Here is a 12,773-nt window from a genome sequence, read left to right as displayed (position 1 = left end):
AAATGCAAATTAATCATAATATAAAAATGTATTTTATATAAATATACTTTAAATTAAATGTAATTAAAAGTAAAGTTATTATGTTAAAAACCTTATTATCATCACAAGAATAAAACATGATCTTGATTAAAAACCAAGAGGAAAAAAAATGTCCACTGCACAAAACAGTCACTATTCCCATTATCCCTCTAGAGACATTTCTGTGATCTATGTCACAGGAAAAAATATGTATTAAAACAAAATGTGATACACACACATATTTATTTCTGTAAATTGCTTTCTCAGGCTTATTAACAGATTTATCATGAATATTTTCCCAGGTTATTAACAGAAACCTATTAGAGCGGTTTAAAAACTTTTTTTAGCTTTAGAATTATTTCTTCGAATGAGACATTATTTAGCTCAATAATAAGTTAGATAATTTAAGAGCTGCTCCAGCTGAATCCATAGTGGAGAGACTGAGTCTAGAACTTGGGCAGTCCACATCCTCCCAAGGGGCCTGTAAACTGGCACAGAGGAACCCGTACTATTCAGTGTGTCAGTGTAAAAACTGCTCACAAATTCATGGAAATCCACGTTTATTTAACTGTACCCTCCTATGCTGGACATCTGAGTTCTTTCTGAGCTTTCCCCATGACACAATATTCTCTGGCAAGCATTTCTGCCGCTAAATCCTGGAATATACAATTATCACCAAATTGCCCGCCAACATAGTTATACCAATTTACACAGCCAATATTCCATTCCTCCAAACACTAGCCAAGAAGAAATACTACTATAGTTTAAATTTTTCAGCCATCTAACACTTAAAATATATTTTACTTTCTTTTTTAGTACTTTATTTAAAAAAAAAAACTCTATTCATACCCTTTACTCATTTTTCTATGGTTTTCTTCTATTTCTTGATCTTTAAGAAATTAAAAATATATAAAGGACCAACTCATACTTTGTCACATACTTCACTGTTTTTTCCCATTTGCATTACCTATTGAATTCTGTGGATGGTGTTTTGGTTCACTGTTCTGTACTTTCCATTTAATCAAATATATTAATCTCTTCATTTATTATTTTTGCTTGTACTGAAATGTTTGGAAAGGCATTCCCCAAGATTATATTAAAAATATCAAGCTATATTTTTTCTATAATTTTTCTATAATTTTAACTATATTTTATTATAGCTATTTTGTTTTTCATTTCTTACTGTTCCCATCTTCATCAAACATGTATGGTTCCACATTTTTATCTATAACTTCTAGAATTCCTGACATGTACATACACATATAATTTTTTAATATACAAGTTTTTTAAAGTTCTTTTTACAAAAATAAGAAAATATGCACATATTTCTGCATCTTGGTATTCTCACTAAGCAGGGCCATGTAGAAATCCTAAGTCATTGATATAGCTCTGATTTTTATTGTTGGTGGCTGCATAACAGTCCATGGTATAGATATACCATAGTTTCTTCAGCCATTTCTATATTAATGGACAATGATTATGTTTGCTAATAATCATATTTATACATACAGTCTAAGCACTGGAGGTAGAGGATTCCTTTGAGATTGAATCTAGGGAATGAATTACTTGGTCATTCAGTATACCTTTTAAATATTTTAGTAGATGTTTTACATTGCTTTCCCAAAAGGCCATAACAACTTACTTTTTTTTCATCAGCATATAAGGAAAGTACCCTTTGCCTTGGATTGTTGCCAGTAGTACATATTAATCGATTTTGCATTAATTTTGAAAGTCTGTTAAGTACATGGTTATATTTCATTGTCTTTAATATGTACTTTTTCTATAAAAGTTTATTACCTGAATTTTCTCTTCTTATCTATTCCTATCTTCTTTTATTTTCTTTTTTCCTCTAATTTTTAAAAGAGGACTAAATTCTGTCCCTTGGTCTATTATAGACATTAGTGTATGTTACCTGCATTATTACAAATATCCCTTTCTAGATCTATTGTCTATAGACATAATTTCTGTTATCCTTTGCCATCTGAGTATTTAAAAAATTTTATACAGTAAAATATAGTAAAACCACAATATTATGGTAAAATACACCCAAGTTAAAATGACCTTTTCCTGCCCACTAGATTATACAAGTATATTTACACTTACATTTCACTTACTATAAGGTTGATGTTGTTTCTTGTTGAACTTTTTACACTGTAAGCCTTTAATTTATTTTTGTATATGTTTTAATGTTCTTTCAAATAATCTTCCAAGTGTTATTTTAAGTCCTACTTCATGACTAATTCATTCTTCTCCTAAGATACTGCCAAATTGTCCTCCCCCCCAAATATTTACATACCAAAGGAGACTTAACCTGAATAAATGTCAATAAATGTGAAAAGTACCTGGTCTTTCATTCTTGCTTTTCTTGGCAAGGTAACTGTATTTAATTCTGAATCTGCTGGAATGCTTCTTAGTTCATGCTCTACTCTACAGGTGTTTTCATTTAGTGCTGCTTCTACTTTTCCAGTGGATGGTGCTGGGGAAGAACATGCTGAATCAGCAGGTTGAGGAGAGATGCTTTCTCTTCTGTGAGTCCTATCACTGTCATCATCATCGTCGTCACTGGACAAAATGACTACAAAGAAAATGTTAAATACTTCAGATATTTTCATTCCTGTCAGTTAAAAATGTAAACACATGAACAAAGTGGGAAATATACCAAATTTGCTTTTGATCTCCTCCAGATCTGAGATTAATAAAAATGAAGACATAATTCATTCTATCTGATGAAAAGTTAAATTTGGAGAACAATTAGAACTGACATTTTTTTAAACAACATACAAATGTAAAATTGATTCTATAGTCCATCACAATCACCCACACAGAAACATACACAAGTTACAGCAAAAATTAAATGTTTATCAGTAGGTTTATTTCAGAGTTCCAGAAAGTCTTAAGTATGAAGATAATCTGCATATCAATTATTCACAAAATAGCACGCATTTTAAATGTGTGTAAAATTGCATGTGACCAAATAATTTTATCTCACACAAGGAATCACTAACATCACAACTGGTCTTTGGGAGAACTTGGACCAGTGCCTAATGCTCAATAAATCTTGTTTGGTAAATGAACGTGGGCAAGACATTATATTAAGGTAATTTTCTCTTCTACCATGTACGCATTACTGAATCTTATCAAACTCATCTCTATATCATAATTGCACAGAGCCAGTATACTGCACTTGAGTCAAATACTAACTCCTTACCCTGGTTCATAAATTTACGTAATCTGGCCCTACCCTACTTTCTCATACTACTCCATTTTTCCCTCTTTATGTTCCAGGTATACCGGCATTTTTTTCTGTTCCTCAAACACCACCACCAGGTATATCGGCATTTTTTCCAGGTATACCGGCATTTTTTCTGTTCCTGTCTGACTGTAATTCCCCTAACACTTTTTTGCATTTTGGTCATCAAATATTAGCTTAAATATCACTTTTTGATTGACCACCCAATCTAAAGTAGCACACAGGTACTTATTCACATCAACTAATTTAAATTTCTGTTGTCTTTTGTTGTGGAGGTTTACTTGCTCATTTGTCTCTCCCCACTAATATAAGCTGTAAAAGAGCAAAAATACTACCTTGCTTACTGCTATATTCCCAGCATCTAAAACTGCTTGGCAAAGAAAGTCATGTATTGAACAATGTATAAACTTGTACGAGCAATTTTCTTTTTCCGTATCATACACATAAATGCTTAGTTAATATTTTTTGAGTCGTATACAAGTTCCAGAGAGGCATCACCCCTAGCATCACACCATTCATCTTTTTTATTTTGCTATCCAGTCTCAGGAGCAAATGCTAAAGTTGATCTTTTTCAGAACTGGCATTTTATTAACACAAAATCTAACAGGCCAGATTAGAAGGTCCAAGCTGATTTACACACACTTGAAAATTAGGGTCTTGCCACTTACTAGCTATTTGCCTCAGTTCTCCTCTGTGATACTGGGGACAATAAAGTCCTATTTTCAAAGGACTGTCTTAAGAACAAATGATTTAATATGTAAAAGGTTTATAGCATAGTGCCTGTCATACGTAAGCTTTAAAAAAGTCCATGAACTGCTTATTGTTGTTTATAAAAGCTAAGCAGAAATACATATTAAACGGTAAGCCTAGTGTTCAACCTACAGTAATTTTTATTGTGCTTCAGAAACCTTAAAACTTCTATAGCTACTCTATCAAAAACTTATTTTAACTAGAGCATGGACTTGAGGATATGGGGAGGGGGAAGGGTAAGCTGTGACAAAGTGAGAGAGTGGCATGGACATATATACACTACCAAACGTAAAACAGATAGCTAGTGGGAAGCAGCCACATAGCACAGGGAGATCAGCTCGGTGCTTTGTGACCACTGAGAGGGGTGGGATAGGGAGGGTGGGAGGGAGGGAGACGCAAGAGGGAAGAGATATGGGAACATATGTATATGTATAACTGATTCACTTTGTTATAAAGCAGAAACTAACACACCATTGTAAAGCAATTATACTCCAATAAAGATGTTAAAAAAAAAAACTTATTTTAAAGCCCCAATACTGCAACAGACAGAACTGTACTACATAGCTCTTGTTTTATTAACTTAAAATAGAGGGTTGTGCTCCATGTCACCATAACTGTAAAGTAAATGGGGAGAGAGTATGCAAAGACGACAACGGTTAAAGAGCTGTGTTCATAGCTGCTTTGCTTCTGTATACAACATGGAACACACTCTATATGAATATACAGAAGATTCTGTATCAGGGTCTGCTACGGACTAAATGCTGTCCCTTCAAAAGTCCTGTGTTGAAGCCCCAATCCCCAATGTGACTATATTTGGAGATAGGGCCTAGAAAGAGGCAATAAAGGTTAAATGAGGTCATAAAGGTGAGGCCTTAATTTGAAAGGACTAGTGAAATAGGAAGAAGAGATGATAGAAATCTCCCTCTCCCTCTCTGCACAAGCACAAAAGAGAGGCCATGTAAATACACAGAAAGAAGGTGGCTATCTGCAAGCCTGGAAGAGAGGCCTCACCTGATGGCACCTTAATCTTGGAGTTGCAGCATCCAGGACTGTGAGACAATAAATCTCTGTTGTTTAAGCCCACTCAGTCTATAGTATTCTGTTATGGCAACCCAAGCTGACTAATATATGGTCTTTGCATTTACATTACAAACTTGTTCCACAGAAATCACCCTATCTTCCTCCTCACTTCATTCTAGGCAATGTTCAAAAGTTACTCTATCAAGTAACTTTTTCACCTATCTCAAATCCCACCACCTATCTAAAAGTGCAAGCTTCTTCGTTGCGACACTTGTCACTCTCTATTTCCTGGAACTGCTGCACTTTTCCACACAGAGTTTATCACTACTTGAGACATTGTACATTTTATTTATTTATTTGACCACCAAGGACAGAATAAAAGCTTCATAATAATAAACTGTTTTAATAGGAATACAAATTTAAGAATGATAAAGTATATAGAGACTTTGCAGCCAGAAAAATCTGTTTTTTAAAATCTACACTCCGGGGCTTCCCTGGTGGCACAGTGGTTGAGAGTCCGCCTGCCGGTGCAGGGGACATGGGTTCATGCCCCGATCCGGGAAGATCCCACATGCTACGGAGCGGCTGGGCCCGTGAGCCATGGCCGCTGAGCCTGCGCGTCCGGAGCCTGTGCTCCGCAACGGGAGAGGCCACAGCAGTGAGAGGTCCACGTACTGCAAAAAAAAAAAAAAAAAAAAACTACACTCCAACAGCCCGTATGTATATAATATTGAGAAGCCTTAAGACTAGGCATAAGCCTAGGTTGCCTCACTTATAAAATAGGGTTATATTAGTAACTACTTCACAGGATTGTAAAAACTAAATTAAATTGGTTAGTATGTAAGCTTTTATCACAATGTAGGGCCAATAAACATGTAATAAATATCTTAAAACAGAAGATATTTTTTCATATACTTTAATGAGAAATACAGTTTTTATTTTTTTGAGCAGGGGAGGGAAGCAAATTTAAGCTTTATGGTTTTAATTCATAGTTGATATGGTTCTAGATTAAGCTCTAAATAGTAAACTGTTTAAGGCACCTCAGAACCACATGGATTTATTTTGTTGGGTTTTTTGGGGTTTTTTTTGCGGTACACGGGCCTCTCACTGTTGTGGCCTCTCCCGTCGTGGAGCACAGGCTCCGGACGCGCAGGCTCAGCAGCCATGGCTCATGCGCCCAGCCGCTCCGCGGCATGTGGGATCCCCCCTAACCGGGGCACGAACCCGTGTCTCCTGCATCTGCAGGCGGACTCTCAACCTCAACCACTGCGCCACCAGGGAAGCCCTATTTTGTTTTTTTACTTATCAACTTAGCCTTACTAACTTCCAGTTCCCCTCATCCTGGAAATCTCCTCAGGACATTGAGTTTCCAGTATAAGGTTTGGCTCAGAATAATACCCAGGAACTGCCTAATAAGTTAGAGTTTTAGTTATATCTTACATTAACATGTAAAAACCTCACCATTAGTAAAGATTCAAATGATATTAACATTTAATATTGCATTGGTATAACACTAAAATGCATCATAAAATATTAAAATAACAGCATCCTCATAACATCACAACAGAGTGTTGGCTGGACAGCTGTCATACGGTAATTCCTTTTCCAACAAAGCTCTTTTGGAAAATAAGCTAATGTACTGGTATGGGTTAAGGTTTTTACACTGAATTGAATTAAGATAGAATTTGACATGTTTCTGAGGTTGAAAAAAATTCTTGATTGTATCCCTTTTATAAGGTAACCAAATGGGGAGCTTTTTTGTTTGTGAGGGAGTAGGGGGATATCATTATGAACTAATTTTGATAAATTCGACATATTTCAATACATAGTAGTTATGATTTCTTCTGTGATCCAAGCAGTCTCATTCTTGGTCAGTGGGAGCCCTTTCATTCTGGTTCCTGTGTGCTTTTGACATGACCACAGTTGACTGTGACTGTTTCTATGCTTTCTGATATGACTCGATGATTGAGATTTATCGCATACATCTGTGCTCCAAACCTGGAGTCAGCCATTTCTCTGAGAAGCTCTGATTATTTTTAGTGGAAAATGGTATTCAAAAACACAGATATGGGAACTAGGGTTGCTTGTTTCTATACAAGGGTCGCTTACTGTTTCTAGGCATTTTTTATGGGTAAAACTAAAAAATATTTTCTATTTAATAGAAAATATATAATAAGTTCCAGTATTATCTCCAATGCAAATTTAAAGTTACAGTTATTTTTACTTCTTTGATTTTGCTTTTGTATCCCTTTTCTATAACACCGAAAATCTTGGTTTCTGGAGACAATGACATAATTGCTTGTTCGTTTTATCAATATGTGTTTAAAAATAGCAATAGTAGGGCTTCCCTGGTGGCGCAGTGGTTGAGAGTCCGCCTGCCGATGCAGGGGACACGGGTTCATGCCCCAGTCCGGGAAGATCCCACATGCCACGGAGCAGCTGGGCCCATGAGCTAATGCCGCTGGGCTTGCACATCCGGAGCCTGTGCTCCGCCACGGGAGAGGCCACAACAGAGAGAGGCCCGCATAACGCAAAAAAAAAAAAAAAAAAGCAATAGTAATATTATTAACAATAATGTTACTGAATACACTCAGGATTTCTTTGGAGTTCTGTTTGAACATTAGGGATGTATAGCCACAATATTAATTTAATGTAAATTAATTTGAAATAATTCTGTGTGTTCAAGCCACCAACTAGATATATAATTAAGTTCATTTGTTTCATTTTGTTTTTGATTTTATTGTTGTTTTAAATCTGACTTAATTTTGTTTTGTAATCATGTAAAACATTTACATGGTTCCAAAATCAAATCTATAAAACAAGATATATTTGGAGAAATCTAGCATCTATCCCTAACTCCTACACTGTTTCCTACCCTTCCAACTAACTTCTTTTTTTTTTTTTTTTTTTTTGCGGTATGCGGGCCTCTCACTGTTGTGGCCTCCCCCGTTGCGGAGCACAGGCTCCGGACGCGCAGGCTCCGGACGCGCAGGCTCCGGACGCGCAGGCTCAGCGGCCATGGCTCACGGGCCCAGCCGCTCCGCGGCATATGGGATCCTCCCAGACCGGGGCACGAACCCGTATCCCCTGCATCGGCAGGCGGACTCTCAACCACTTGCGCCACCAGGGAGGCCCCAACTAACTTCTTTTTAAAATTAGCTTTTGATATATCTTTTCATTAAAAAAAACAAACCTATATTCTCCCAACCTTCATAACTAAAGAGTAGCATACTATAAGCTCTGATCTGCACCTTGCTTTATTCACTTGATTACAGATCTTGGAAATCACTCTACACAATAAGATCTTTCTTCCCCCTTGTACAGTTACGTACACTATAGTTGATTCAACGAGTTCATGATTGTTTCCAATCTTGTGCCATTTGTTACAAAAAGGACTGCATTTCATATACATACACATATGTACATGTGACTAAAGAGAGGAAAAAAGATTTAGGAGATGAACAAAAGTAGTACGGGAACGAATTTTCAGCTCTACTGAGCTATGCTAGGCACTTCATGTTATTTTTAAATTTACTCCCTCAAGAACCCTATCAGGCAGGAAATATATCCACTTATAGATCAGAGAGATTAAATTAACCGGGTCAAATTTACAAAATGGGGCATAACTGGCACTTGACCTAAGACTAGGGCCAAGGTCTGTGCCTTTTTTTTTTTTTAAACTATTTAAGATGGATGGAATAAGAACAAAGTCACTTATATTTTCCAACTACATGGACAGTTCTAATAATCTACCCCAAAACCATGTCACATAACTGACGCAAGAAGATACCTTTTAAAACTACAGTTCTGAAATATGCTCATGCTCACATTAAAAATATATGTGAAAAATAATGGACTGATATCAGCAATACTAAAGGGAGTAAAATACTTACTTGGATCATTTAGGTCTGACAGGCTTGTTTTCCTTTCTTTCAGGTTTGTGATTTTGGCTACTTTTGCCCTAGGTAAAATGACTTTCCCATTAGTCTGTAAATAATTCTGTCCACTCTCATCACAATTTACAATAATATCCATTGGAACCTTTCCCACACTGTTGCCATAAAACTTCTTGGCTGGTAATGCTGTGTTTTGTGACTTCTGTCCTCCGGAATTCTGATGAATTGATGTTCTTAATAATCCAGTAGATTCATTCAAAGTTACAGCTTGTCTGCAATTTCTTTGCAAATCCTTAGGAAAAGGAATACCACAACTTTGGCATTTGGTCTGATTTTCTTTTTCTTTTCCACATTTTGGACAATATCCACACTGTTTAGAAACCTTAAATTGCAAAAAATAAAAAATAAGGAAAGAAGCAAAAGACTTTGGCATTTTATTTCAACATAATGGAACAACAACAACAGTAATCTCAAAATTAAATCTCCTACTTCCCATCATCATCACTATGGCTACCACAAAACCCTGCATGTTACTTGAGATTTAGCATCAGAATGCTGGAAGGAATTTTCAAATCATCTAGTCCAGCAGTCTTCAAATTGGACTATGTATATTCCTCAAGGGTTACATAAAGATTTTCTAAGGCATATAGGACATATATAATCTCAAGGGAATCAACATCTAGATCCTCAATTCACACACGTAACCTTTCCAAAAACTGATTTGATTATGCTTCTCATGTCAAAGCATCACCTGCCACAATTGTTCTTCTCATACTTAAAAGCAAAAAAAAAAAAAAAAAAAAAGAACACTAAACCCATCTTCCATTTGAAATATTACAAGGGTGCACTGCCTTGCGGTATAAAAATCACCGAACCAAGCAGAAGGATAATTTTAAATGTTGGAAAAAAGAATCAATTCTAAGTTCTGATTAACAAAAACTTTTACAAGATAATTTATTTCTAAGACAGTACTTCAAAAATATTTTAAGGAAGGCCTAATCTAGGCCTCTTACAATTGTTATATCATTAAAAAATGTTTTTTGACAGTAGAGTGTCATGTAATTTTGAAGCATATAACGTAGGAGTTCAAAGTACTTGGTGATATTACTGTAATAAAACTCCATACTCATGTACCTATTTATGTGAACAAGGTTCTGTAGCACTTATATCTATAAGAAGGAAAATAAATATACAAATAATGCAAATGGTTGACCACGTCCTACTGTACCAGAAAGGGAAACCCATGAACAACAGAGCAGTCCCTATCTATATACTACCCTCTAAACCCTCAAAAAAAAAAATCTAAACCCCATTATTTTCATGATGAGCATAGACATATTTCCACGTCTAGCTAGGTTTAAAAAATATTGTGGTACACTCAAAAAAGTTTAAATATGTTCATTTATGTGGGAGCTAGACCCCCATTTGCCACAGTGGGAATCAGCTATATGAGCTAACTCTGCCTTTTAAGAATCGAGGATATGATCAAGCTGGGTTCAGACTGTCTCCAATACTTTATTGTCTATAATAAAGGACATATTTCAGTAAAAAGAACTCCATGGAAAAGCAATACTTTCACATATTTTCTTTTATAAAATTGATACAGAAACAGAAAAAGCACTTCTCTACTATTAAAATACAGAAGGAAATATATCATCAACTATTATCATATGCCTTCCATCAGCTAAGAAACACGTATCTTAGAAACATTTGCAACGATTAGGAGTCAAATGCAGATCAGCTGAACCAAACATGATAACTTTTTCAGGATAAAAACTAGAGGTTAAGAATTTTATCAACCTAGTGACCTAAAAACTAGAATCTCAACAATGTTCAATTACTTTTAGTAAAGTAGTAAATTTTCCTAACAATTGTATGTTAAGTATAATTTCTTTTGGGAAACAAAGATTAATTAAAGTGTCATTTCCTCCCTTTTGGTCAGTGGAAGACTTACAAAATAAAATAAATCCAAATTACGTATCACATAGTTATCTGCCAGTCTCTACACATTAATAATAACCAACTATACTTAATAAGAAAGAGCCTGCCTTTGATGAGATACCACTGAGATAATGTCATACTGTGTAAATATTCTGAACTTTTTATAGTCTCATTAAATACCAAAGACCTTGTTTTCTTACAAGCAGTACATAGTGTGAAATTTCACAGACTACACATGGAAAGAAAAAACACTAATCTTAGTCAAGAATTTAAAGTTACGTAGAGGATGGCTCCAATCTATTCTTTATCTCCACTAAGAAAAGCTTAAGTGGCATGGGAGTAAACATAAAAAAGAAGAAAATATATATTAGATGTTAAAAAAAAAATTCTGAGGTTTTTAGCTTGCATGCCTAATGGAGACAGGATGATGTGTCTGGGAAGGAGCTTTCTTCTTCTCTCCTCCTTTCCCTGGGCCAAGCAGTGGGCCAAGCACTGTGGGGAAGGCCAGTATGTCCCAAGCCAACCTTAGGCTGGCATGCCAGAGGACTGGGCACGTAAAAGGCAACGGAGCAAATAAGTAAATACACTGGAGACATGGGAGACAGGTTTCTCACTGTCAGAGAAGGGAGTTACAAACATGCAACATACAAAAGGCTAAAGTAAACAATGTGGTGTTGGACTAGAAATGGAATTGTCAATGTAAACTCATAGATTTGAATAAGTACTGAATATTAACGCATAAGCACACAAATATTTCCTAGTTCAGTCACTGAGAGGGCCTATAAATGTGACACCCAGTAGCAACGAGCACAACTATTGCCCAAATATCTTCCCTCCACTTATAGAAACAATGGCTCCTTGGGAGAAATGCATGACTCTAGAGCTGATGCAGAGAAAATACAAAGAAGTCTAGACCATCTGGTTATACCATAAAGTAAGTACTCAAATAATGATGGGAATATGTCAAAAAGAAACAGTAGTCAGCTTGAAGAACTTTCCATGGGCCAAGTCTGGGACAATTTGAGCATCAAAATGAAAAATGATAGTTATGGAGTATAACCGTTTTGAGTAAAATAAGAATCTATGTGTCTAAGCTGATAAAAATAGAAAAATATATAAGTAAACGTGGGATAAGAAAAAACTCTTATTAATAAATGAGTATAGGGACTTTCCTGGTGGCGCAGTGGTTAAGAATCTGCCTGCCAATGCAGGGGACCCAGGTTCAAGCTCTGGTCTGGGAAGATCCCACATGCCGTGGAGCAACTAAGCCCGTGCGCCACAACTACTGAGCCCATGATCTAGAGCTGGCGAACCACAACTACTCAGCCCGTGCTGCAACTACTGAAGCCCACGTGCTGCAACTACTGAAGCCCGCGTGCCTAGAGCCCATGCTCTGCAACAGGAGAAGCCATGGCAACGAGAAGCCCACTCGCCACAACTAGAGAAAGCCCACGCACGGCAACAAAGTCCCAATGCAGCCAAAAATAAATAAATAAAATAAATAAATGAGTATAGAAATATCTATTAAAAATACCTACTAAAATACTTGGAAAAATCTAGAAGGGTACATCTTAAGATAAAAGTGAGTAATGTGAAAATCAACATTATATACTTCCCGATATGATGCAATAAGATCATAGCATCACTTCTGAGGATTCTTGAAAAATGTATAAATCATGATGAACCATTAGACAAACCCAACTTCAGGTACAAAGTAAGAGGCCTATATTCCTTACAAATATCAAGGTTATTAATGAGAAGGTAATATCAAGGAATTATTCCAGATTAAAGAAGACTGAAGATCATGACAACTAAATGTACACGATTCTGAACTGGATCCTGTTCCCATAAAGGACACTGGTTAGGGAAAGTCTGAATGAAGTTTGTGGATTAGATGA

At 36.0% G+C, this 12,773-nt stretch overlaps 1 protein-coding gene across 5 annotated transcripts in view; it reads right to left on the bottom strand.

Moving 5' to 3' along the window:
* The window catches only part of SENP6 (SUMO specific peptidase 6), a 110,629-nt gene that overhangs the window by 29,766 nt on the left and 68,090 nt on the right, over nt 1-12,773 (bottom strand). For all 5 annotated transcript variants that reach the window (XM_060114991.1, XM_060114988.1, XM_060114989.1 and 2 more), the window contains 2 exons: nt 8,932-9,316; nt 2,361-2,593 (listed from right to left, as the gene is read on the bottom strand). In XM_060114991.1, the coding sequence (XP_059970974.1) occupies nt 2,361-2,593; nt 8,932-9,316 (618 nt within the window). The remainder of the gene's footprint in view (nt 1-2,360; nt 2,594-8,931; nt 9,317-12,773) is intronic.

Source organism: Mesoplodon densirostris, chromosome 12, assembly GCF_025265405.1.
Source record: "Mesoplodon densirostris isolate mMesDen1 chromosome 12, mMesDen1 primary haplotype, whole genome shotgun sequence".
In the NCBI taxonomy this organism is placed as follows: domain Eukaryota; kingdom Metazoa; phylum Chordata; class Mammalia; order Artiodactyla; family Ziphiidae; genus Mesoplodon; species Mesoplodon densirostris.
This window is presented reverse-complemented; position numbering and strand designations above follow the sequence as displayed.